The sequence below is a fragment of the Silene latifolia genome, chromosome 1 (assembly GCF_048544455.1).
Source record: "Silene latifolia isolate original U9 population chromosome 1, ASM4854445v1, whole genome shotgun sequence".
In the NCBI taxonomy this organism is placed as follows: Eukaryota; Viridiplantae; Streptophyta; class Magnoliopsida; order Caryophyllales; family Caryophyllaceae; genus Silene; species Silene latifolia.
In genome coordinates, this window is record NC_133526.1 from 173274210 (window position 1) to 173302007 (window position 27798).

Here is a 27798-nt window from a genome sequence, read left to right on the forward strand (position 1 = left end):
TTTTTTTGAAAAAAATGAGAGGTACACATTAGAAAACGAAAAAGTTCAGGGGTACACGAGAGAATATCCCAAAAAATAATAAGTTGAAATAACTTTTTAATAATAGAAATCATCTTGTGTTTCTATATTATTTAAACTTATCACTATTTCTTTACAAAAATAACATCGTTTTTCTATAATTAATATTCCTTTTGTTCTCTTGCAAATATGAACACTTTTAGTTGAACAGGAATTCTGAAAAAGTGAAGAATGAAAAACATGATCGTCTCACGTACATTCGCGGGTTTACCCAGTGCGCACCGAAAGTAGCGACTGCGGGTTCCCTCGTTACAAAAAAAAAAAAAAAAACATGATCGTGCAACCAATTTTATTTATAACTAGTTCATTTGTAAGACTATTAAGCTAATTTTAAAGTAATTGAATTCCTGCACAAAGTATTTAACGTAACTTAATAATCTAATTATCACAACTTTTTGTCTAAAGCGGTCATATCCATTTATCTTAACATTAAAACAGGATAAGTAAATGGATGAGAAAAAGAGCATAATGCATAGCAAATACAAATTTTTTAACTCATCTATATTTATAGGGTATTATTTGACTCGTTTTACATTTAAGACGGATATAACCATGTTAAAGGCTCGATTATTATACAAGAAATTGTAGGATTTATTTTTGATTAAATTAAAACGATAAAAAGTACGGATTATTAGGAGTACAAAGTGTCTTGCTTGTGACGGAACTATCCGTCACAAGTTGAAAACGGATAGTGCTCCTCTCACAATAAGACAAGTGAGAGGGCAAGTGGGGGGAAATGGAGCACCATATGAATAGTGCCACTCGCATATTGTGAAAAAAATAGTATCCATTTTTAACTTGTGACAGATAATGTGCATCTTCAATGAGAATTTGTGTTAGGAGTATCACTCAATACTCATGAAACATGCTCTCCTAGAATTTTTAATAGTCCACATAGACAACCGTTGCAATCGGTTGAGTCCAACAAGCTTGGAATACTCCAAAGTCGTCGCTCTACATCCTTTCTTATCAATCGGTCACATTTCTTAAATAGTTTCTGTTTAGGATTACAAGGATTTGGGAAACTTTCTTCCATTTTAGGCATCATTAGCCAAGTCAATTAATATATTTATAAAATAATTTGATAAACTCACATGCATTCACTCCATTTCCCGGCCCAATTCAAACCATAAAAATAAATAAATTATCAATTCTCCATGAATTGGCTCGAAGTAAAGTATCTCACAACAATAATAAAGTATTTTACTTACTAGTTTAGCTCCAAATTAGTTAGTCTTTTATGAAACTTTTTTTTTTTTTTTTTTTTGAAACCAATTAGTTAGTCTTTTATAAAATCATAACAACTGATAAAACTGTCCCAATCCGAATTAAGACTCGAACCCGACCAACACCTAAATTGAGGACTCCAATTTATTTGAAATCCGAATTGAGCCAACTAATTCAGCCTGACCCAAATTCTTCTTTTGCATACTAATCGTTATCTTCAAATAACTTTAATGTAAACCACCGAGAAATGACCTGACCTCGACCCGAGCAACTCAAACTCGAATTAATCAGACCCGAACTTGGCCCAATTGATCAGTTTGTCATGTAAGATGGATGTATTCATCTTATAACATTAAAACATGTAAAATATGATATCACCTGAGCATTTAAGGCTTACCTTTTGTTTTTTTTCTATACATTCTGTTTCTATCTTATTCATACCGTCTAACCGTCTAATATTTAAAACGGATACACCCACTTTCAAAAACAATTTGTCCAAATACATTACACATCACCCAAAAAAAACTCCCATTTCCCAAAAAGTAAAGTAGATTCCACATTTCCACTCCATATTTGTAATGGGATCATATACAACTTGCAAAATTCCATTTTATACAAATTCATCATAACCATACTTTTATACACACACTAATCTACTAAACATTTGAAAGCAAACAAGAACAATGCAACGTGTGGATATCTTTTAATTCAAGAGCATATCATATACTCCTCCACAAATTTCATATTCTCAACATCTACATTATTATTCTCCATTTTCCCTCAAATTTCACCTGATTTTCTGACACAATTAATCCAAAATACAACACTGTTCTTACAATCTTACCCAAATTCACACATTTTTTCAACAAAAATCATGTCTTTGACCATAAAACTACACATTTCAAGCTACCCAAATGTCCAACATTTATCCCAACAAAAACCCACCAAAATAATCCCCAAATACATATACCAAACCAACCCATTACCCAAAAAATCATTTCTTTTTCACCAAAATTCCAAACTTTCTTCAAAAATGAATGAAATTTCACCCAAAAAAAGGGTAATTAAAAGCTCATTAATTGACCCAGATGGCGGTTCATTGATCAATCTCATTGTACCTGAAAAAGATAGAGATTTGAAGAATTCAGAGGCTAATAATTTGCCTAAAATTAGATTAACAAAGATTGATTTAGAATGGGTTCATGTGTTAAGTGAAGGATGGGCTAGTCCATTAAAAGGGTTTATGAGAGAAAATGAATATTTGCAAAGTTTGCATTTTAATTCATTAAGATTGAATGATGGGAATATTGTTAATATGTCATTGCCTATAGTTTTGGCTATTGATGATGTTACTAAAGAGGAAATTGGTTCTTCTTTTGATGTTTCTTTGATTGGTCCTGATGGAGATTTGGTTGCCATTTTGAGAAGGTGCGTCTCTTTTTTTGTTAGATTGTGTTTTTTGACTTTAATATGTTAATTGGGTTTGTTGTAGACTTGTAGTGGCTATTGGTTGAGGTGTGTTGTTTGTTGCGACACTTTTATGATGGAATAAAGCAAAATTGATTAGTGAATTACGGGTTTGAATTTAATATCTCAATTGGGTTTGTTGTAGTCCCATTGGTTGGTTTGTGTTAGTGTTTGTTGACGGTTTACGATTGAATAAAGCAAAATGGATTATTAAGTGACCTCTTTTGAATTTAACAAATAACAAGTCAATTGGGTTTGCTGTACTCTTATTGGTTTATTCGTGTTGTTTGTTATTGGCGTTTTAGGATGGAATAAAACCAAATGGATTATTAAGTTACCTCTTTTGAATTTAAATGTGTCAATTGGGTTTATGGTTTATTGGTTGAGGTGTCTTATTTGTTGACGGATTGTGATGGAATAGAGCAAAATGGATTAGTAAATTATATCCTTCGAATTTAATTTGGTTGAGTTAAGTTTATGTGTTTGTTGGTGGCATTTTATGGTTGAGCAAAGCAAAATTGACGAGTAAATTAGTTGCGATTCTGTTTATTATCAGATAGGCAGTCGTTCTATGCCATTATCGATGCAATTTTCATTTTAGGTCATCGAGAACTTCTTTCTGTTGTATAGTTAATATGAGCCTACTAGAGCAATAGCATTCACATGACCACATTATACCGCCATTTGCAGGAGTTTTCAAGGCATATGGTTGATGAGATTGTTGTTGGAGTTTTATATTATTACGACTAATTTAACTCATATAAATTCACTGATGCTTATATGTTGAAATTATGTGGTTAGATGGGAGATTACTGGTCTAGTAAATGGTATTAGTTGTCCCGAAAAGAGTGATCACCTTTAACTAGAGAGTTAGATGAAATGTCCTTGTAGACAAATAAGATGGAGAATGATGTGTTTGGGTTTGTAAAGTTGAGTTGGAGTGTAGTGTATTGATGAGTTGACCTTTAAATTAATAACAGTAATCATTGGGTGCGACAGTTGTATGGTGCAACGGGGTAATTTGTGTTTAATTAAGGGGGTTTTTCACATATAATTTGACCTCTAGATATGCATCAGTGTTGTGAACTCTGTCAAATGATTTTCTATTGGCTGTTGCTAATCTATGTACTCAACTAGTCAACTCCATTAAACTATCTTTTCCTGCTGTTGGATCATTATATTGATTGGCGTCACTGCTCTAATGATTTATCCACCAAGAATATTTCTGCAGTCTACCTTGTTTGTATATGTATAATTTTGATGGATTTGGTTTCTTATCCTTGTTAAGTTACGTCTTTTGAAGGAAAATGATACATGTGAATACTAGAAGCGTTTTCTTAGTATTTTGAGTGTATACCATTACAATGAAAGAGCAAGAGAGCATGGCTGTTAGCTTTCTGCCCTCTAATTGCGATAACTCGCAGCTTATATTTTTTTTATTACAGAGCTCCTTGTTGTAGGCTCTAATGCTCTATCATCAATTTCATCTAAAATTGGTCTCTTGAGATATTTCTCATGCTGATATAATGTCTTACCAACCCTTTTCTAAAAACCACCTATATGTTGTTTCTAACTAATTTTGATAACTTGTTTTTATTATACACCACTATTTTCGGCACTTAAAGCGACTTAGTATGGGTTAAATCTTACAATATGCTTGCATTATTATGAAATGGTCTTATATATCATGTACTATTTTGGTGATCATCTAAATTCATCTTAGGTATGTCTTGGCTAATCGACAGTCATTTATTTATGTTACTTTAAATTGCAGCATTGAAATATACAAACACAATAAGGAAGAGAGAATAGCTAGGACTTGGGGAACCACAGCTCCTGGCTTACCATATGTTGAAGAGGTAATTACACCGGCTGGAAATTGGCTTATTGGTGGAGAACTGGAGGTGCTTAAACCAATCAGTTACAATGACGGTCTCGATCACTACAGGCTTTCTCCAGACCAACTTCGGAAGGAATTTGATAGGCGTGAAGCAGATGCTGTTTTTGCGTTCCAGCTAAGAAATCCTGTTCATAATGGACATGCTTTGTTGATGAATGATACACGTAAGAGATTATTGGAAATGGGTTTCAAGAACCCGATTCTTTTGCTTCATCCACTTGGAGGTTATACCAAGGCAGATGACGTGCCATTGGATGTCCGAATGGAGCAACATAGCAAGGTAACTCATCTGATCGATCTGGATCTCTTCCATTAGGTTTTTTTCCCTTGACGCGGAGTCTTCACTCAGGTTGTTTAACTCCTGTATAACGAAAGTGTTTCCAACCAACATGAACGCTTTACGTTGACTAGGAGTATGATGAGTAGTGTCTGACTCATCTCCTCTCAACATCTGATGTACTCCCCTCTTGACACGGCAAACAAAATGCTACTGGTATGTGGAATTGTGGAACTGCTCCATTTACATTTCGCACAATATTTATGAGCAAGCAGGTTAGACAATTTGTAAAAATAAATGAGGTATAAGAAGGTTAGTCAGGTCTGCCGTAAGATATGTTTCACCTGCATGGCTGCATTCAAATCGCAAGGGTAAAAAAAACTGAGAATATGAGTGTTAAGATCAACTTATTTTGTGGAGTTGTATTACCTAGTCCCAGACGCCTTTACACGGAGTATTATTAAGCCCTTCCTATGTTTGTTATGATACTTTATCCTCGCATTTTTTCTTATCCTGTAATAAAAAGGTGTTTATTTTCCTCCTTAGGTTCTCGAAGATGGAGTTCTTGACCCAAAGACTACAGTGGTGGCTATATTCCCGTCTCCCATGCATTATGCTGGTCCAACTGAAGTACAGTGGCATGCGAAAGCACGTATAAATGCTGGTGCAAATTTTTACATTGTGGGTCGTGATCCTGCGGGTATGGGACACCCAACAGAGAAGAGGGATCTTTATGATCCTGACCACGGGAAGAAAGTATTGAGCATGGCACCTGGACTTGAGAAGTTAAACATTCTACCCTTCAGGGTGAGTCTGAACTTCATTGTTTCCTTTCCATTTTCATATATCAATGCAACGAGACTTCTGCATTCCAAAGACAGTAACGTGATATGATCAATGCATTATTCTTTGAGATGGAAGTATAAAATTGTCTTTTTATCCATTGGGCCTATATAGTGCATTATGGGATGCAGGACTTGTTTTCTACCCTAAAAAAACTACAGTAAAACTAGGATAAGAAAGCAAGGATGTTAGTAGACCTGAAAGAAAAGCCATTCCATTATAGTTGCAACTCAGGTCAAGTCATTTTTGGTATTGATCACTTTCGGGTCAATTGTTACAGTTACTACTTACTCGGTCATTTGCTGTCATGTCTATTAACCGTCTTAAGTTTGATTACAAAGCAGTCTAACCGGTTATTTCAGATTAGTACCGATCAGTACAGTTCGGGTCAATTTTTTTGGGTCAGGTCATATTTGGGTTTGCATAGTTCAGACTGGCTGACTGGGTACTGGTTCAGATAACTGATCTAGGTGCTAGTTTTCATGGTTTTGAAGGGCGTGTGGTGTCTGTATAATACTATAATTTGATGTTGCATTTAGTCTAGTTTTATAGATTTTAATTTCTGCACTAACTGCTGATCTTAATACTCCTGCAGGTGGCAGCTTATGATACTGTGGCAAAGGGAATGTCATTTTTTGACCCTTCTCGTGCTAAAGATTTCCTGTTTATTTCGGGAACCAAGGTAATTATTTGTACCTCTGCTGTGTGTATGTTTCAGATGATTCAACAAGCTTCTTTTTAGAAAATCCGAAGTGTGTGCGTGCACGTGCGCGCACATCTGTGTGTTTGAATAAGCATAAGCATTAGGGGGAAAAAGGGACGAGCAAAAACACAAATGTACTATAAAGAGGGAAGGAAGATCCCGTGAAAAATGCACATTATGAGGGTCAAACCTTGATATCTAAGGGATGTCAGTGGAGCGAGGCAAGGGCAGGTGAATGTTACCACGTGCCGGCACCCACCAGCTTAAATCCATCCCCGTACCCGCCTGACGGGTGAAAAAATTAACCAAATGAGCTCCGTAGAAATTTGTGAACTTCAGATGAGCTCTCAATATGTCAATAAATGTTAAGTCTATTTTGCCTTTCTCATGGAGCCAAAAAAACACGATTCTTTGAGACTTTGATCTTAAAAAATGATGGAATAAAGCAAAATGACTCCCTAATATTATTAAATATACCAGTCAGCTGGTGCAGTTTCGGACACAAACAATTTCTCTATGTTTTCAGCACTAACCGCTTTGTCATAGAAGGAGATTCTTTAAGTTAATGTTTTGCTATAGTTTAGAATTATTCTCATGCAACCATGATTAGCATAACCCATTTGACTTTTGCCAATGTGGTTACAGATGCGAACTTATGCAAAAACTGGAGAGAACCCCCCAGACGGCTTCATGTGCCCAGGGGGATGGAAGGTATTGGTCGATTATTATGCGAGCCAGCAAGAAGAAGAGTTGAAGCAACCAGCTACTGTATCCTAGCCCGAGCACTAATTCAGTAATTCAGCAAGCTAGAAAACTGGCAGCAAATTTTTGTCCAGTTTATTAACGTATGAGTATTGTTTTTGAGTTCCGCTATACACCCGTGGCATGTCGTTTCATTGTTCGATTCTTAACTTGTTTAACTGAGAACCATTTATTTTTCTGGGAGTACTTTCACTGATGCCATAGTAAATGATAAGAGTATGATTGAGGGCATTGGAGCTGTAACCTGTAAGACCCATTATGATGATAATGGGGTTTAAACTCATAATATGAGTGCCAATTTTTTAGGACTTTATCAACCAAATTAGTTTGAGACGCCTGAAAAGTTGAAATTATAGACTTGGCTACTCGTGTTAGGACTTGAGACATCACTTGTGTTTTTTTTTCTTCTCTACAAGTGCTCTCTTTTGCTCATTCCCAAGTTTTAAAGAGCTTCTCTCCATTTTTTCTCATGGAAAGCACACTCTCTATATAGAGGAGTCCTATTGTAGGGAAAAACACACTTATCAAGTTATTATGCTTCCAAATGTGGAGACCTATTAGTGAATAATCCCCTAAAGAGGGATGTATTGTATTGATGTATATATATAGGCTTTTACAAGATCTCATATTAAAACTGTCCTATATACAAGGATATATACAAGGCAAGAATCAAGGTGAAATATTTACATATTCACACTAATACGCCCCCCACAGTTGGAGCGGGAGGAGGTCGAATGCTCAAGCTGGTCTGAAAACAATTAAAGAGAAAACGAGTAAGTCCCTTAGTAAAAATGCAAGCATATTGGTACTCAGCGGGAACATGTAGAACACGGACGGAGCCAACTTGGACCTTTTCACGCACGAAATGAATATCTAGCTCAATGTGCTTGGTACGTTGATGTTGTACGGGGTTGCCAACAAGATAAACAGCGAAAATATTCACAGTAAACTAGTGTGGCACGACTCACGAGTGATTGGAACACGAAGTTCATAAAGTAAATTGCGAAGCCAACTAGTTTCAACAACAACATTAACAACACCACGATATTCGGCTTCAGCACTAGACCGGAAAATCGTCACTTGACGGTTTGACGACTAGGAGACAAGATTGTCACCCAAGAAGACGCAGTAACCCGATGTCGAGCGACGAGAATCAGGACAAACGGTTCTGTCAGCATCAAAGTAAGCCGTGATAGAGATGGAGGACGATTTGGAGAGTGATAAGCCATATTCAAGCGTACCTTTAACACAACGGAGCAGACGTTTTAAGAAATGCAGGTGCGGCTCACGCGGGGCATGCATAAATAAACACACTTGCTGTACGACATAAGCAATGTCAGGCCTCGCAAAGGTTAAGTACTGAAGTGCACCGGCCAAGCTTCGAAAGAGCAATGAATCACACACTGCTTTTAAAACCCTGTGATAAAACAAATGTCGTAAAGCGTTGGAACCAAGCACGAGGGGCCTGCTTAAGGCCATATAAAGACTTGCGTAGACGACATACATGATTACGAGCATTTTTATCAACAAATTCCGGGGGCTGATGCATATAAGCCGTCTAAGCCAAATCACCATGAAGGAAAGCATTTTTGACGTCAAGTTGGTGAATCAGCCAAGAGTGAGACACAACGAGGCTAAGAACAGCACGAATCGTAGTGGGCTTAACAACAGGACTAAATGTTTCATCACAGTCAACACCAACCTGCTGAAATTTACCATTAACTACGAGGCAGGCCTTATACCTTTGCAACGAGCCATCACTGTGAAATTTGTGGCGAAAAAGCCATAAACATCGAATAACATTGGCATCACTCGGCCTAGGCACCAGATCCCAAGTGTGGTATTTCTGTAATGCACGAAAGAAGTAATAATGCGCCGTAAAAAGGGTCGAACTGGAAGCAATGAGAATAATATCATCTACATAGAATGCGCTGTAATGCAGGAAATTCGTCTTTCATACCAATTTTTCAGTTCGGGCCACGAAGAGCTTCATGTGGGGATTTGGGTAAAGGTGAAATGGTGGGTTTTTGAGTGGCAATAAGGGATTTGGGTTCCGTTCATCCCACGAGTGGACATCGTGTGAGCACGAAATAGAGGTGGTGGTGGGGGGCTGGGCTGGACAGTAGGGGAGGGACTGGTTGCCGTAGTGGCAAGATATTGGGTGGGTGAAGTGTGTAAGGGAGGGGTGCGCGGGGATGGACCCTCGGCGGAGGTGTTTATAGAGGGGCAGGTTGGGGTACGGTTAGGGGAAGGGTTGGGCTGGTGTGGTGAGGTCGTGGTGGGGGTAGTAGGTTCAGTAGCTGGAGGTTGTGTTGGTGATGGGGTGGGAATGAAGTCGTCATATAGGAGGGGATTAAGGGGTGTAGGTGACGGGTTTGCGGTGAAAGGACTATTCGAACGGGAAGTTCATCGAAACTGACATAACGAGATATGTGAATTTTACCAGTGCTTAGATCAAGACACCCATATTCACTATGTTGAGCTAGGTAGCCTAGAAAGACACACTTAGTAGACCGAGGAGCTAATTTGTGAGAACGTTTGGCAGATAAATTTCGATAGCACGCACAACCAAACACACATAGATGCTCATAAGACGGTTCCTTGGCAAAGGGGCAGAAGTTGGTGAGCGAAACTTGAGAGTTTTTTGTGGGAAGAATATTATGTAAGTGAACCAGAGCATGTAGAGCATCGACCCAAAAGGACGGAGTAATAGACTGGTGATAAAGAAGAGCGGGGACAATTTCATTTATACGACGGATCATGCACTCAGCTTTAACGTTTTGTGGGGATGTTTGTGGACACGAAAAATGGAATTGAAGGCTAGTATGAATAACAAATGTTTTAAAGGAATTATTGTCTAATTCACGGCCTAAATATTATTGGAAATTTTTAATAGAACATTGGAATTCTGTACTAATATATGCAACAAATTGACGAAATTTGTGATATACCTCAGACTTTGCTGTCAGCGGATAGACTGATGGTCTCAAGTTAAACCTCGCAAGTGCACGATTTTATCGTTGTACACTTAAAAGGGTCGATCCCACAAGGAGTAGGTGGAGTACTAATCGTTCTAATTCACCGGTTTAGCTAAGTCGATAAATAACAAAGAGGGTAGTAACAATCTAGCGCTAAACTATCAAATTTAAAGACAAACAACAAGACAAGGTGAAAACAAGCTAAAGATAAAGGAAAGATCAAATAAAGAGAAGGACTAGAACTCGGTCCGACCATAAACATGAGTAATTCCACATACTAATCGTCTCGGCTAATCAAAAGGGGTAGAAAGGTAAGGGGGAGATGGCTCTAATTCGCCTAGAACCTCCCTTCCGGTCTCGCACTAGGACACTAGCTACTCCGACTAACCCCCCTCCCGGGTCCGAAAGTCGGTATCCCTAACTCAAAACCCGACAACCCCAAGAACATGCATTTTCCCAAGGAGGTCAAGTGAATGGTCAAGGTCATTAAGCCCTCATCATATTCCGGGTCATCCCACTCCCCCTTCCGGAGGTCGATTTCAAACGCTAGCCTAGAGGCACCCTCCTCGGTTCTCCTTCCGGTCTCAACCTTAGTTGGTGACAAGGGTCGGTCCCCAAATATTCGACTAACAACCTAACCAACTTCCGTTGGTGGATAAGGGTCAAAAGCCGACACTACCCGGGAACTAAACCTTAAGCATGAAAATTCCCCTAGACTACCCTAACCAATTTTCCCCACAAATTAGCCTTAGTGACAATTAGTTAGTGAAATTACCCATATCGGGTCAAACCGAGTCCTAGAAGGAGACTACTCACTAATCATGGTCCTAATTGCAAAATAAACAATAAAGATGGAAACTTTGGTCACAAACATGGTGAGGAGATGAATCTTACTACTAAGCATGCAACAAATCAACAATAATTAAGAGAAGAAGAGATTATTTCTAATAACAAGATTAACTAATCTAAAAGGCACAATATTTAACCAAATCACTCAAAGATTAAGTCTTTGAGGACAACTATCCAAGGATGAACAAATGAAAGAGAATCAAAGCAAAGAGGAACAATGAAAAGATGAACAATGATGAAATCAACAACAACAAACAAACAACAACAACAATTTTAACATAAACAATCAAATAAACTTGAAGGAAGAACAAAATGAAAACAAATGAAAATAAGGAGAGAAATAATACAAATCAAGAAGCAAGAAAAGAATTATGATAGAATAAATAAGTATAAACTTTCAATCTTTTTCTTACAACCCAAATTCAATCACAAATTGATTGAATTACTAGTCTAATTAAGGAATGATTAGCAAAGGGATTAGCAAAGTTTTAAACTTGAAGGGGAAATATTCTCAGATCTAGGGTTGTGTGTCAAAAAGGGTTTAAGAGGGGGTATTTATAGGCTTTTACAAGATTAGGAAGAAAAGAGGAAGAAAAGAAGGAAAAGCCCAAAATCTCGTCTTTCTTTGTGTTTTTGCAGGTGCACGGCAGTGGTGCTCTCTACCGGCAAAACCGTGCAAGGATTTAAAATGTCCGGCATCCGTGTTTTGCCGGTGGGCCGGTTGCCGGCCTGCCGGCAAAACACCTTCTTCAGGACTTCTTCTTCTTTGTTGATGTGTGAAATGCCGGTTGACCGGCTGCCGGTGCTCCTACCGGCAGCGAGGTCAAGCTTGTATTTCACCAATTTCTTCAATTAATTCCACTTGTTGTGCTTTACCGGTGGGCCGGTTGCCGGCCTGCCGGCAAAGCACCTTCTTCAGCTTTTCTTCAAAACCTTGAGTGATTCTCTGGGGTGTGTTTTGCCGGTGGCTAGACCGGCTGCCGGTCTGCCGGCAAAACACAGAGTCTTCATTTCTTCACCTCTTCTTCATGTAAAGGCAATGGGGTGCCTTTCTTGCCCCAATTTCTCCATACTTGGGTCGTTTCCTACAAAAGGATACGCAAGGTAACAAGTACGGGCATTGGGCACAAAATGCAAGGAAAAACACCCGAAACCGACTCGATACGAGTCGGTAAGCATCAAAGAAAGAGGGGAATTAGAAGTAAATTAATCGTATATCAAACCTCCCCACACTTAAACCTTACTCGTCCCCGAGTAAGTCCCTAAACCAAATGTACAAAGCATTATTATGATAGATATGGAGAGTGGATGCACAATATAAGCATCACTCAACTAAACTACTACTTAAGCCGATCGAGTATTAGCGCACTCAACGCCCCTTCAACTCACAATTTGACACCCATGAGGGGAGAGTGCCCTATTGCAAGGCAAGTTGGGTCTTGCTACAAAACTTTCGACACATTCATCATGAAAGCACGTAATCAACAAGTAGAATGCATCTAACAAAATGATCCACTTTCCTCATCTAAGTGGCCGAATTTTTCAAATAACTAAACACGGTCTTGGTCGGGAGCACCGTCTCAGAAGTGCCAATTGAGGTGCCAACCCCCTAAATGTGACTAAAGCAACCCTCGTGTGACCAATGCTCAAGAAACAAATTCGAGAGCGGGGAAAGGGGAGAAAGGGCAAGGCCGCCGAGAATTACAAAACCGACACAAGATTCAACCAAAGGACCCATGACTAAGGAGACCAAGGCAACGACATCCTCACGGTTTTCACTCGTCACTCAATGAAAGAACAAGGTGATTTTTGTGACAAAAAGTAACCAAAATCACTCAACTAACTCGAATAGCGAAAACGTGCCCGCAATCTAGTGTGTAAGACCGTCCTACGACCGATGAAATGCAAGCAAAGGTAGAATGCACACAAGATGAAGCAAGGGTTAAAACGGGGCTAAGGAGAAGGTCGAAACGGGATTGGTGCAAGCACCGTTTGGACATGTGGGGCTCAAATCAAGAATCGTCGACACATCACATCCCATTTCTTATTGCAACACATGAGACACGTCTATGCCCTAACATAGCAATGATGACCAAAACTATGCAAAAATTGCATAAACCCAACTCAAGTAGGAAAAATTTGATAAAACTCCTTTTATTTCAACAAATGGTAACGTCTACACCGTAACAACGACTCGGTTTCCCAAGCCAAGCAAAAAATGTGTAAACCCGACTCATCATTGGAAAAACATCAATTTGCCCTTTTATTTAGCAACGGCTTTTTCTACCCCATTTAATGATGAGGAGGGGTGTTACTTGCCTTTTTCTTTTTCTTGACAACAAACAAATATATACAACACACAACTCATTTTTTGGTTTTTCATGACCCTTTTTTTTTTTTTTTTTTTTTTTTTACTTTTCTATTTTGTTTTTCATTTCTTTTTCAAAACCTCTTATTTATATATAATGCCAAATTCACATCGAAATCCGACCCAAGTGGACGCGCAAGCCTTCCACCGTCACGACCCAAATCACCTCCTACAACACAACTACGAAAACCGACCAATTCTTGATTAAGGAAGGGTGGTTATGGGAATGTAGCTATTTTAAGTGGGTTTGCCAAATGAAAAGGCTAAGCTCAAAGGGGGTGAATCAAAAAGGGAAACGATGTAGGGGAGAAAACAAGGCTATTTGGCTATGTGAGGTTCATAAAAACTGATTTTTGCTTCATATCATGTGCACAAAAATGCAATGCAATTTCACGGTCTAAGGACGATGCGACACACTTATGCGTAATGATGTGACACGCCTCGCGAGGAGACCTACTCTCGAACCTAGATGAGGGCGGGGTATGAATGTACCCACCCTAGGAGGCTCTACCCTTACCTTTGAGTAGCTAAGTCGAGCCAAAGGTCTAGTCTACGGCCCTAGGTCTCACAAGATCGGTCTAGACTCATTGGTCAAGCCCTCCTTCCTCGGCTAACTAAGAGGCCACGGGTGCGAGTCACGAGGAGGGGAAAGGCACAATTGGGCACATTAGTTCATCATGGGGGTACTTGGTTCCCTTCCTTTGACCATGTTCTTCCTTAAAAATTTATTTACAAACTTAATGCAAAAAGAAAGAAATGCGACAAGTATTTACATGTGAACAAGTGCATGCGGAAATTTAAACAAACACGAAATGAAACGTGCAACAAATTGGCTAAACCTAGCAGCACATCAACACCAAAATTCCAAACGGTCTCCCAAGGAGACACCCAAAGCAACAAAATTCCCATTCTCCTTCAAAATATCCAAGATACCAAAAAGAGAGAATAGTAAAAAGGAGCAAGAGGTAGGAAGGATTATACCAAGCGGTCTTCTAACTCCTTTTTGCCTCAAGTGGTCAATGTGCCATGCCAAAGGTTAGACAAAACATATATATACAATGCAATTTTTTTGAATTTTTTTGAATTTTTCAATTTTTAGGCATTTTCTTGAATTTTCTTAAATTTACAAGCATATAATGATATGAACAAATATAAACAATATTCACAAAGTGGATATTTCCCTCCCCACACTTGAAATGTACATTGTCCTCAATGGACAAAAGCATAGGGAGTGAATAAGAAAAAGGAAGGAACATATTTTTGTATTTTTCAATTTTTTGAAAAGAAAATAACATATTTTTGGTATTTTTGTTTTTTTTTTGAAAATGGAAAGGACATGTTTTTGGTGTTTTTGATATAAGAACTCCCTCCCCACACTTATTTATTTACATTATTTCCAAATTGAAATAAATGTGTGGAGGGAATTCAAATTAAAAGACATGTTTTTTTTTTTTTTTTTAGGCCCTCCCCACACTTATTTATATACATGGGAGGGCAATTTAGTGAAATAAAATAACATGTTTTTGGTGGTTTTTGATTTTTTTTCAATTTTTAGTTGGTTTTTATTTTGAAAATGCAATGCATGCTCTATTCTATATGCAAAATTGAAATGACAATGCAAGCTATGCTAAGTGAATGCAATTACTAAATGTGACAATATATTACAAAATTGAAATCTAATGCAATCCTATATGATGCAACTAAATGAATTAGCAACTAAATGCATGCGAAAAATTAAACGTGAATGAGAGAATTTGGATAAAAGGGAGAGATCGTACTTGTCATTTGGATTGATTGTGAGGAGCGTACCAAAGGCTTTGGATCGAAAAGGGAGGATAAAAACAAACATCAAATCGGGGACTAAGACCCCATCTCATCATCATCATCAATGATATCATCTCCGGTATTCAAGTCGGAACCTTGAATTAAATCCTCGGGGTTGAAGGTGAAGTTACCTCTACTACCGCCGGCACCCATGAGACCTCCCATGAAGTCTCCACTCATATTCATCACGCCGCTATCTCCTCCCGTGAAACCACCACCGGATCCCGACGCACCCACATCACTAGCAAAATAGGGCCGAACTCCCCCTAACCATTGGGCATCATGCCCCTCCGGTCTAGACTCGGGCATAGGCGGGAAAACGGGGCGCGCAAAGTAATCCGGTTGGAGGTTGAGACCTCCGCGGACCATACTCCCATCCTCTCTCGAGTAGTTCCCATCGGGCCAAGTGAAGTAGGAGGGGTGAGGGTGCTCATAACCCACGTATTCCCGTCGGCAAAAATCATCATAAATGGGATAAGTACCGGTAGCTTGATCATAGTATATCCGGTCCAATTTTCTCCCCAAAATTTCTCTCTCACTAGCGGCTTTCGCCGTGGCAATGTCCATCCTCTCCATCCACTCGGTGAGAGATGGTGGCAAGGGAGGGTAGGAAGGAGGGTTCGAGGATGACCCCTCACCTTGTTGAAATTGCCACGGTGGAGGTTGATGAGTTTGCGGCATTTGGTATTGAAGGGAGGATGGGGTGTTCACTCGACGGTCTCGTGAATAGACACGATTAGGATTAGGGGGAGGTTGGTCGGTGGGTGCCTCCGCTTGAATTGGGAGGAGGTAATCATCTTTATCTTGCTCAATTTTAACGGCGGTTACATTTGGAAGCCGGATGGAGTTCTTGTGATTGATTTGCCAATATTCAAGGCCGTCGTCGGGGTTTTCTTTGAGCCACTCAAGCTTTGTAGTCAAGTAGTGCTTGGTCAAGTATGTGTCCCCGGGTATCCAATTCATCGTGGAAAGGTCAACCGGACGGTCCATGTTGCGGGCAATTCGGGTGATCATGCCACCCACATGTATCGGGGTTCTATGCCCCGGAGAACTTGCAATCTTGGATAGGTTAAGGGCTAGGTAGTGAGCCACATTAATTCGGAAGGGGGTGGGTTTAGTGAACAAGTAGGAGCCCAATATTTCAAGCTCGTGGGTCCTAAACACCCATGGCTCATCCACCGCAAGAACGGTGCACCCCATACATCTATGCCAAACCCGAATGACGGGATTGTGGCAACTTGTCGCGGGCCTTTTTACCCCAACTTGATCATCAATGCCCAAAATCGCCTTCCATACACGGGAATAGTGAAAATCAGCGGGCGGGGTATGCGACGTCGCATTTTCCAGCCCAAAAATTTGAGCCAACCGACCCAAAGTGATGTTATGTTCCCGGTTCATGAGTCTAAAGCTAAGGGTAGCCACCATGTTGGATTGCCGGTGTTTGGTAATCTTAAGACTACTCAAAAATTCCCATGTGATCCGAGGATAAGTATACTCATGCATGGTAAATATCCCCCTCATACCACACCCCGTAAACAAAGCCTCCGTCTCCCTAGCAATCCCAAGGGTAGACAAAGACGGATGATGAAGAGACTTAGTAGGGGTGAGGGGGCGATTTTTAAAGAGAATGAACTTACCCTTCTGAGTAGGTGTGGCAAACTCGATAGTGGGAAAGTCCGGATCGGGGTATGTATCGGTTGCCGCTTGAGCAATCAATGCCGCTTGGTCCCTTGCTATATCCGCTCTTGTTCTTCTTCCGGCCATCTTGATGATTAGAGGAGATTGGTGAAGGTAGGAGGAAGTTTGATTGAGTTTTAATGGAGTTAGGGTTAGAAAGGGGGAAAAATTATGGAGAAGTGAAGGAGGAAGAAAGAAGAAATGATTTTGAAATAAGGGTTTCACGGGTTAAATTTGTGTTCTGCGGGTGTGTTTTGCCGGTTGGCGAACCGGCAGCCGGTCTGCCGGTAAAACGCACTCCCCCTTTTTCTATTTCTTTGAATTTCCTCCTTTCAATTCTGACCTCGCTGCCGGTGGACCAACCGGCTGCCGGTCCACCGGTAAAACACTCTTCACTTATGATTTTCCCAAATCCCAGGTGTGTTCCGCCGGTGAGCCGGCTGCCGGCCTACCGGCAAAACACACTCCATATTCAGATTTCAACTTCCCAGCATTAAGGCATGAGTGTCTTGCCGGTGAGCCGGCTGCCGGCCTACCGGCAAAACACTCCTCTTCACCAATTTTCAAAATTTTCCAAGTCTTCATGTGTGTCATGCCGGTGGGCCGGCTGCCGGCCTGCCGGCAGAACACACTCCTCATCATCAGTTCTTCGTGTTTTCATCTTGCCAGGTGTGTTATGCCGGTGAGCCGGCTGCCGGCCTACCGGCAAAACACACTCTTTCTTCAATTTTTCAAAAATTTGGTTCGGCCTCGCTACCGGTGGACCAACCGGCTGCCGGTCCACCGGTAAAACACAACATGCAGCAATTTTTCGTTGTGTTCTTCAAAATTGCTCAATTTTTCTTCAACTCAACTTTGAGCTTTTTCATTGACCCCGGGATTCATGTTTTCCGCAACTACTCCGACGCATGATGTCGGGATTTCGGGTCAACGAAAATAAAACTTGTGTTCTTCAAAAGTGACCTCCGTCACCAATCCAAAAAGACAAAATACGACTCCAAATCTCTCTCTCTATTAGTCTAAAATGCATGCTATATACAAATCGTATAGGTTGCCTCCCATGAAGCGCCCTTGTTTTATGTCGTAGGCTCGACCAAGTAAACAAGCCAACAATTTTTCATGATGAGGACGGAAAAGAATCTTAACTCACTAGAAAGGTTTCAAGGATCTTCATTTCCTTTTGGACGGGATTGCCAACGTGATAATGCTTTAATCTTTGGCCGTTTACTTTAAAAGTTCGGTCTCCTTGGCTTATTTCAACCGCTCCATGAGGGAAAGATCGGACAACGGTGAAGGGTCCGGTCCACTTCGACCTCAATTTTCCGGAAAAGAACTTCAAACGGGTATCATATAGAAGAACCAACTCACCCCCCTTGAACTCTCTTCTAATGATGCACTTGTCATGAAATCTTTTCGTCCTTTCCTTGTACAACTTGGCATTCTCATAGGCTTCTAGCCTAAATTCTTCCAATTCATTCAAATCGAGAAGTCTCTTCTCACCGGCCGTCTTCAAGTCATAGTTGAGATGCTTGATGGCCCAATATGCCTTGTGTTCAAGTTCAACCGGCAAATGACAAGCTTTGCCATACACCAATCGGAATGGTGAGGTACCAATCGGTGTTTTGAAGGCCGTCCGGTAAGCCCACAAAGCATCGTCAATCTTCAAGGACCAATCTTTTCTTGACTTTTTCACGGTTCTCTCAAGTATAGTCTTCAACTCTCGGTTGGAAATCTCGGCTTGCCCATTAGCTTGAGGATGGTAGGCAAGACTCTTCCTTTGTTTCACTCCATACTTTTTCAACAAAGCTTCCAATGCTCTCTCTCCGAAATGAGTACCACGATCGCTAATGAGGACTCTCGGAACCCCAAACCTTGGGAAAATGACCTTTTGAAGTAGCTTGATCACTTCCTTAGCATCACAAGTCTTGGTTGGGATCGCCTCAACCCATTTGCTTACATAGTCGACCGCCACAAGTATGTACTCATTTCCGAACGATGATGGGAAGGGACCTTGATAATCTATCCCCCACACGTCAAAGAGCTCAACCTCAAGCATGAAATTCATCGGCATTTCATGTTTCCTTGTGATATTTCCACTCCTTTGGCATTTGTCACATCCTTTAACATAAAAGGCAACGTCACGGAATAGAGAGGGCCAAAAGAAACCACATTGAAGCACTTTAGCGGCCGTATTCTTGGAGCTTTCATGGCCACCACAAGGCAAGTCATGGCAATGGCTCATAATGGAGGTAGCTTCCTCTCTTGGAACACACCTTCTTATCATCCCATCGGCACAAGACTTGTACAAACATGGGTCATCCCAATAATAGTGCCTCACATCATGGAAGAACTTCTTCTTTTTGTGATAGTCGTAATCATGCGGGATTATCCCGGAAACCAAATAATTCACTATATCCGCATACCACGGTGCTTCACCCAAACTTAGGGACAACAAGTGGTCATCGGGCAAGTGATCATTGATAGGAAGCCCATTGTCAACGTTGAGGTTGATTAGCCGGGATAAATGATCGGCCACCACATTTTCAACTCCCTTCTTGTCCCTAATTTCCATGTCAAACTCTTGGAGAAGTAATATCCACCTAATCAATCGAGGCTTGGACTCCTTCTTGATGACCAAGTGTCGCAAGGCAACATGATCGGTGAACACTATAACCTTAGCTCCCACCAAATAGGTTCGGAACTTCTCCATAGCAAATACCACGGCCAAGAGCTCCTTCTCCGTTGTTGAGTAATTTGTTTGAGCATCATCTAGAGTCTTGCTTGCATAATGAATTGCATGCACCTTTCCATCCTTCCTTTGGCCTAAAACCGCGCCCAAGGCATGATCGCTCGCATCACACATTAACTCAAACGGCAAGCTCCAATCCGGAGGTTGTATAATAGGAGCACTTGTCAAGGCTTCTTTCAACCTATTAAAAGCATCAAGACACCGGTTAGAGAACACGAAAGGGGTATCTTTGGCTAACAACTCGGTTAAAGGTCTCGCAATCTTAGAGAAGTCCTTGATGAAGCGACGATAAAAGCCCGCATGTCTAAGGAAGCTTCTCACCCCCTTAACATTGGTGGGAGGCGGGAGACTAGCAATGACCTCTATCTTAGCCTTATCAACTTCAATTCCTCGGTTGGACACTATGTGTCCCAACACAACACCTTCTTGTACCATGAAATGGCACTTCTCCCAATTGAGTACAAGGTTAGACTCTTGACATTTACTCAAAACTTTCTCCAAATTCATCAAACAATTTTCAAAACTTTTCCCAACAACCGAGAAATCATCCATGAAAACTTCCATTTCTTGTTCAATGAAATCGGAGAAAATTGACATCATAGCTCTTTGAAAGGTAGAGGGAGCATTACATAGCCCAAACGGCATCCTCCTATATGCATAGGTGCCGAATGGGCAAGTAAAGGTGGTCTTCTCTTGGTCACTTGGATGGATAGGGATTTGGAAAAATCCCGAATAGCCATCCAAGAAGCAAAAATAGTTGTGTTGAGCCAATCTTTCTGGCATTTGATCCATGAACGGTAAGGGAAAGTGATCCTTCTGGGTGGATTTGTTCAACTTCCTATAGTCCACACACATTCTCCACCCGGTTACCGTCCTTGTAGGAATCAATTCATTCTTGTCATTTCGCACTACCGTCATACCTCCTTTTTTGGGAACTACATGAACCGGGCTTACCCACCTACTATCCGAAATAGGATAGATAATGCCCGCGTCAAGTAGCTTAAGGACTTCTTTCCTTACAACCTCTTTCATGATGGGATTAAGCCTTCTTTGTGGCTCAATTGAGGATGCATCCTCATTTTCAAGAAGAATTTTATGAGTACACAAAGAGGGACTAATCCCCTTGAGGTCACCAATAGTGTACCCAAGGACACCCTTGAACCTCTTGAGCAAAGAAATTAGTTTTGAGGTTTGGGTGTCATCAAGTGCACTATTGATGATGACGGGAAAAGTGGAATCATCACCTAGAAATTCATATTTCAAAGAAGAGGGAAGAGGTTTAAGTTCAACCGTAGGAGGAGGCGTGGAACTCTCCTCCTTCTTACCGACTTCCAACACTTCAAATTTGGGAGCTTGTTCATGAATAGGAGCCGAATCCAACATCCAAACATATGCAAGAGTCTCAACATCTTTGTCATCGACCTCATACCCACTAACAAGACAAGTCTCCAAAGGATCCATAGAGGAAGCTTTTGGGTCATGCTCCTCCATGGGATTCTCAAGAATGTCGACAATGCAACAAGTGTCACCGAGAGACGGAGCTTCCATGGACTTGTGGAGTTCAAATTCCACTCTATCTTCACCCACTTGTAAAGACAACTTGCCACTCTTTACATCGATCATAGCTCCACCGGTAGCGAGACAAGGTCGCCCCAAAATAATAGGCACATTGTAATCCTCGGGCATATCCATAACAAAGAAATCACATGGTATGACAAGCTTCCCAACAACCAAGGGTACATCTTCAATCACACTAATGGGAAATTTGACCGACCGATCGGCAAGTTGAAGTGAAACTCTAGTTGGCTTCAAATCTCCCAAATCAAGCCTCTTGAAGATTGAAAGTGGCATGAGGCTCACACTAGCCCCCAAATCACACAATGCTCTTTTGATAGCCACCCCTTGAATAGAACAAGGGATTGAGAAGCTACCCGGGTCCTCTAACTTGTTTGGAAGCTTGTTGGTGTGCGTAAGAATAGCACTACATTCCTTGGAGAGGTTGATGGTTTGCACCTCTCCATTCTTCTTCTTCAAGGTGACAAGTTCCTTAAGAAACTTGCCATAAGATGGAATTTCGGTAATCATATCAAGGAAAGGAATAGTGACATTCATTCCCTTTAAGATCTCAACAAACTTCTCATATTTCTTTTCAATTCTAGGCCTTGCAAGCCTTTGTGGAAAGGGCACTAGGTGCTACATACTCCTTGGTGGTGGAGTACATTCTTTGGCCTTAGTTGCAATAGGCTCATCTTGCTTTGGAGGATCAACCATCTCCACCTCCTTAGACTTCTCCACCACGATCTCATCTTCTTTCACAATCTCAACCGGGTGCTCTTTCACAACTTCATTAGTCACCCTCTTCCTCTTCCACTTAGGAGATTTCTCAACCTCTTCCAATTGCTTACCACTCCTCAAAAACACCGCATTCATCTCCCTTGGGTTAACCGTATTACCCGGAAACTTCCCCGGATTTTGAGCCAATTGACTCAATTGTTGAGAAATTTGGGCCACATGAGTTTCCGTAGCCTTTTGTGATGCCCGTATTTCATCATTCACCCGGTTTTGTGAGGCAATGTGGTTATCAAGCTTTGAGTCGGATTTTTGATTTGCAATAACCAATTGTTCAAAAGCTTGTTCCCAAGATGGTTTTTGAGGGGTTTGGAAGTTTTGGTTTTGTGGTTGGAAATTTTGGGTTTGTTGTTGGTTGAAATTTTGCCCCTTGAAACCCCCAAATGGTTGTTGGTTTTGGGTGATGAATTGTTTCCCTTGGAAACCGGGTGGAATTTGTCTTTGGAATTGAGAGTTTTGATTGAACCTTGGTTGTTGTTGAGGTTGGGAAGTGGTGGGATTTTGAATGTTTTGTGAAGCATAAGACAAGAAAGGGTGAGTTCTTTTTCCATTGACAAATTGGTTGTTGTTATTATTGTTGAACCCTTGTCTTGCACTTGTGGACTCCCAAATCCCATTTACTTGCTCATAGCATTCCTCACCTAGGGGTGCAATCAAGGGACACCCAATGGGAGTGTGCCCTTGTTCACCACACAACTCACACGACAAGACTTGCCTCATGTCGGAGCCCTTAGGTTTTGAATTTAGCAAAGCAACTTGTTGGGTGAGTTCATCTAGCATACCCTTAACTTCCACATTCAAAACCGAATTAGAATCCTTGATCTTGCCTTTCCTCATTTGCCTATCACTTCCCCATTCCATAGTTCTTGAGGCCATCTCCTCAATTAGTTCCTTTGCCGCTTTATGCCCCAAAATGTCTAAGGCACCTTTCCCCGATCCCGCATCCAATGAAAGCCTAAGGTCTTGAGTCAACCCTTTGTAGAAATTGTTCACTAGCTCGGCCTCGGAGATGCCATGGTGTGGGCATAACCGTTGGAGCTTCTTGTACCGTTCCCATGCCTCATATAAGGTCTCATCCTCTTCTTGAGTAAAGCTTTGTAGTTCACTCTTGACTTTGGCCGTTCTTGAGGGCGGGAAATACTTGTTCAAAAATGCCGAAGCCAACTCATCCCATGTCTTGAAGGAATCCGGGTCTCAATTCTTCAACCAATCCTTGGCCGAACCCCTAAGAGAACGGGGGAACAACCTAAGGCGAACCGCGTCATCGGAAACCCCATTTGATTTGTACATATCACAATTTTCAAGGAAATCATTTAGATGATCATTTGGGTTCTCCAAGGGACCTCCTCCAAATTGGTTGTCTTGAACAAGGTTGAGCAAGGCATTTTTAATCTCAAAGTTATTAGCTTGTATTCGTGGCCTTTGGATGCTTGGATTGACTATGTGCTTAGGAGCCATAGTGTCTCTTATCGGAACCGGATCACCCATGGTGTTAGGCTCTTCTTCTAAAACCCCAAAAGGATTTTCAAACACTTCGGTAGCTTCTTGGTGATTAACTTCTTCAATCGGTGGAATATCAAGTAAACCCCTTCTTCTTAGAGAATTAAGTCTTCTTGCCGTGGCTTCAATTTCGCGGTCAAGTTGATATATCGGTTGACCTCGTCTTCGTCGCCTACTCATGCAAAAGACCTAAGCACTTGAAAGAAAGGATTAGTAACAAAGGACTTAGTCTAAACTAGAACAAAAACGATTAATATCAAGCCGTACTCCCCGGCAACGGCGCCAAAAACTTGATGGTCTCAAGTTAAACCTCGCAAGTGCACGATTTTATCGTTGTACACTTAAAAGGGTCGATCCCACAAGGAGTAGGTGGAGTACTAATCGTTCTAATTCACCGGTTTAGCTAAGTCGATAAATAACAAAGAGGGTAGTAACAATCTAGCGCTAAACTATCAAATTTAAAGACAAACAACAAGACAAGGTGAAAACAAGCTAAAGATAAAGGAAAGATCAAATAAAGAGAAGGACTAGAACTCGGTCCGACCATAAACATGAGTAATTCCACATACTAATCGTCTCGGCTAATCAAAAGGGGTAGAAAGGTAAGGGGGAGATGGCTCTAATTCGCCTAGAACCTCCCTTCCGGTCTCGCACTAGGACACTAGCTACTCCGACTAACCCCCCTCCCGGGTCCGAAAGTCGGTATCCCTAACTCAAAACCCGACAACCCCAAGAACATGCATTTTCCCAAGGAGGTCAAGTGAATGGTCAAGGTCATTAAGCCCTCATCATATTCCGGGTCATCCCACTCCCCCTTCCGGAGGTCGATTTCAAACGCTAGCCTAGAGGCACCCTCCCTCGGTTCTCCCTTCCGGTCTCAACCTTAGTTGGTGACAAGGGTCGGTCCCCAAATATTCGACTAACAACCTAACCAACTTCCGTTGGTGGACAAGGGTCAAAAGCCGACACTACCCGGGAACTAAACCTTAAGCATGAAAATTCCCCTAGACTACCCTAACCAATTTTCCCCACAAATTAGCCTTAGTGACAATTAGTTAGTGAAATTACCCATATCGGGTCAAACCGAGTCCTAGAAGGAGACTACTCACTAATCATGGTCCTAATTGCAAAATAAACAATAAAGATGGAAACTTTGGTCACAAACATGGTGAGGAGATGAATCTTACTACTAAGCATGCAACAAATCAACAATAATTAAGAGAAGAAGAGATTATTTCTAATAACAAGATTAACTAATCTAAAAGGCACAATCTTTAACCAAATCACTCAAAGATTAAGTCTTTGAGGACAACTATCCAAGGATGAACAAATGAAAGAGAATCAAAGCAAAGAGGAACAATGAAAAGATGAACAATGATGAAATCAACAACAACAAACAAACAACAACAACAATTTTAACATAAACAATCAAATAAACTTGAAGGAAGAACAAAATGAAAACAAATGAAAATAAGGAGAGAAATAATACCAATCAAGAAGCAAGAAAGGAATTATGATAGAATAAATAAGTATAAACTTTCAATCTTTTTCTTACAACCCAAATTCAATCACAAATTGATTGAATTACTAGTCTAATTAAGGAATGATTAGCAAAGGGATTAGCAAAGTTTTAAACTTGAAGGGGAAATATTCTCAGATCTAGGGTTGTGTGTCAAAAAGGGTTTAAGAGGGGGTATTTATAGGCTTTTACAAGATTAGGAAGAAAAGAGGAAGAAAAGAAGGAAAAGCCCAAAATCTCGTCTTCTTGTGTTTTTGCGGTGCAACAGCGGGGTGCTCTACCGCAAAACCGTGCAAGGATTTAAAATGTCTGGCATCCGTGTTTTGCCGGTGGGCCGGTTGCCGGCCTGCCGGCAAAACACCTTCTTCAGGACTTCTTCTTCTTTGTTGATGTGTGAAATGTCGGTTGACCGGCTACCGGTGCTCCTACCGGCAGCGAGGTCAAGCTTGTATTTCACCAATTTCTTCAATTAATTCCACTTGCTGTGCTTTACCGGTGGGCCGGTTGCCGGCCTGCCGGCAAAGCACCTTCTTCAGCTTTTCTTCAAAACCTTGAGTGATTCTCTGGGGTGTGTTTTGCGGTGGCTAGACCCGTGCCGGCCTCCGCAAAAACACGAGTCTTCATTTCTTCACCTCTTCTTCATGTAAAGGCAATGGGGTGGCTTTCTTGCCCCAATTTCTCCATACTTGGGTCGTTTCCTACAAAAGGATACGCAAGGTAACAAGTACGGGCATTGGGCACAAAATGCAAGGAAAAACACCCGAAACCGACTCGATACGAGTCGGTAAGCATCAAAGAAAGAGGGGAATTAGAAGTAAATTAATCGTATATCATAGACCCATACAAACTGTGTAAAATTATCAATGAGAATAAGATAATACTTGTAACCACCTTTACTCAAAATCGAACTGGTCCACAAATCTGCATGAATTATGTCAAACGGAGGAAGAGTAACAGAAGAAGAATCATGAAAAGGCAATCGTTTATATTTGCTAATTTGACACGAATGACCAAAATTGGAGCTAGACTCTTTATTATAACCAATGACTGACTGACTCTTAAGATGTTGAAGAATAAATAGTTGGCCCCGGATGGCCAAGACGACTATGCCAGACATCACTTGAGAGCGTAAGAAAACCATGACCATGACTAGGAATGGAAGAAGACGCAGATGACTCAGTGGACATGGGATAAAATTCGCCATTACTGTCACTCCTTAGGATCGTAGTCCCATTCTGAAGGTCCTTCACAGAAAAACCAAACGGGTCAAATTCAAAAGAGACATTGTTATCTTTGGTAAATTACGAACGGATATTAAATTATTTATAATGTTAGGGTATATAGGACGTTGGTAAGGTAAAGGGATCGGTTTTTAGCATTTAAAATAGAGGTTCCCGATCCCCGGACAGGAATACTACTACCATTGCCAACACAAATGGAACGAATATTATGTGCATTAGAAAAAAAAACCAACGTACTTGGATCAGATGTGGTGCGATCATGCACCAGTGTCCAAAAACAACGGGCCATCAGCAGGAGGTTGCAAGCTTAGAGCCGGAAACGCTTGTCCCAAATCGCAGATTGGACACTTTTCATCAATATGCCCGAAACACAAGCGAGGGGACGAAGGAAGGGCGAGGAGCAACCCAAGACTGCCACGGCTGGACCTAGGGTTAGTAGGATACGCGGGGGGGGGGGTCCACGCGTAAGGCCACTGAGCAGCGGGAAAAGACGGGTTGACCACGAACTGAGCAGAATTAGGAGCGGCAGTGTTGAAGTCCGTCTTTGTTTTATTATTATTATTGCTACGATTATCACGACGATTACTATTATTATTATTATTATTATTATTATTATTGTTGTTGTTGTTGTTGTTGTTCTTCTTCTTCTTCTTCTTCTTCTTCTTCTTCTTCTTATTATTATTATTATTACTATTACTACTACTATTACTACTACTACTACTATTACTATTGCTATTACTATTATTACTATTACTATTACTATTATTATTATTATTTTTAGTATTTTTTTTTTAAAAAAAAAAGGATGCGCGCATCTTTCATTAAAATAGAAATAAAAGTTTACATGAAATTGGTGGGGAGCCGAGAGACAATCTAGGCTCCCACACCCTTAGCAATAGCAAAGCTAAGAAAAAAATGGGGTGCAACACGAGGCCTTCCCAGGAGGTCACCCATCCTAGTACTACTCTCGCCCAAGCACGCTTAACTGCGGAGTTCTGATGGGATCCGATGCATTAGTGCTGGTATGATCTCACCCAATTATTATTATTATTATTATTATTATTATTTTTTTTTTTTTTTTTTTTTTTTTTTTTTTTTTTTTTTTTTTTTTTTTTTTTTTATTATAAATTGCGCGCAGCTTTCATTATAATAAAAATAAAAGGTTTACATGAAATTGGTGGGAGCCGAGAGACAAACACCCTTAGCAATAGTAAAGCTAATACGAGTAAAAATGTAAGCGGCTACCCGAGCCTCAAAGATCCCGAGATACCGAGAATTTCTCGGATCCGCTTGAGCAAGGCAACAAAGATCCGAACTCAACTCCCAAGTGAAGAGAAAGAGAAAGGTAGGTTGATCGCGCACAAATCCCCATACTTAGCACAGCCGAGCAAAGATCGGCGACAACCCGCCCAAGCACAAAATCCGCTAACCTAGTCCGAGTCAAAGGTGAAGAACCCGTCAGTCGACGCACACATCACGCCCCCGTC

The 27798-nt window shown here is 40.9% G+C and overlaps 1 protein-coding gene and 2 non-coding genes across 3 annotated transcripts; 2 read left to right on the plus strand and 1 right to left on the minus strand.

The window, feature by feature from the left end:
- The first annotated feature begins 1909 nt into the window (after positions 1 to 1909).
- LOC141612103 (ATP sulfurylase 2-like) lies at positions 1910 to 7565 on the plus strand. Its single transcript, XM_074430817.1, has 5 exons — positions 1910 to 2733; positions 4547 to 4952; positions 5496 to 5756; positions 6388 to 6474; positions 7141 to 7565. The coding sequence occupies exons 1-5, from the start codon at positions 2180 to 2182 to the stop codon at positions 7270 to 7272; spliced, it is 1440 nt and encodes a 479-aa protein (XP_074286918.1). The 5' UTR covers positions 1910 to 2179; the 3' UTR covers positions 7273 to 7565.
- A 15495-nt stretch (positions 7566 to 23060) lies between these two features.
- LOC141619725 (small nucleolar RNA R71) lies at positions 23061 to 23167 on the plus strand. The gene has a single exon (XR_012531793.1). It is a non-coding gene; the product is annotated as a small nucleolar RNA R71 (small nucleolar RNA).
- A 4061-nt stretch (positions 23168 to 27228) lies between these two features.
- LOC141619540 (5S ribosomal RNA) lies at positions 27229 to 27347 on the minus strand. Its single transcript, XR_012531735.1, has one exon. It is a non-coding gene; the product is annotated as a 5S ribosomal RNA (ribosomal RNA).
- Positions 27348 to 27798: the final 451 nt, after the last annotated feature.

What these genes read in the sequence shown, in the direction of transcription:
- LOC141612103 (XM_074430817.1), top strand. Translation starts at nt 2,180, where the DNA reads ATGTCTTTGACCATAAAACTACACATTTCAAGCTACCCAAATGTCCAA. An exon ending in TTGGTTGCCATTTTGAGAAG is followed by an intron (nt 2,734 to 4,546) that starts GTGCGTCTCTTT and finishes TTTAAATTGCAG; the next exon opens with CATTGAAATATACAAACACA. An exon ending in GAATGGAGCAACATAGCAAG is followed by an intron (nt 4,953 to 5,495) that starts GTAACTCATCTG and finishes TTTCCTCCTTAG; the next exon opens with GTTCTCGAAGATGGAGTTCT.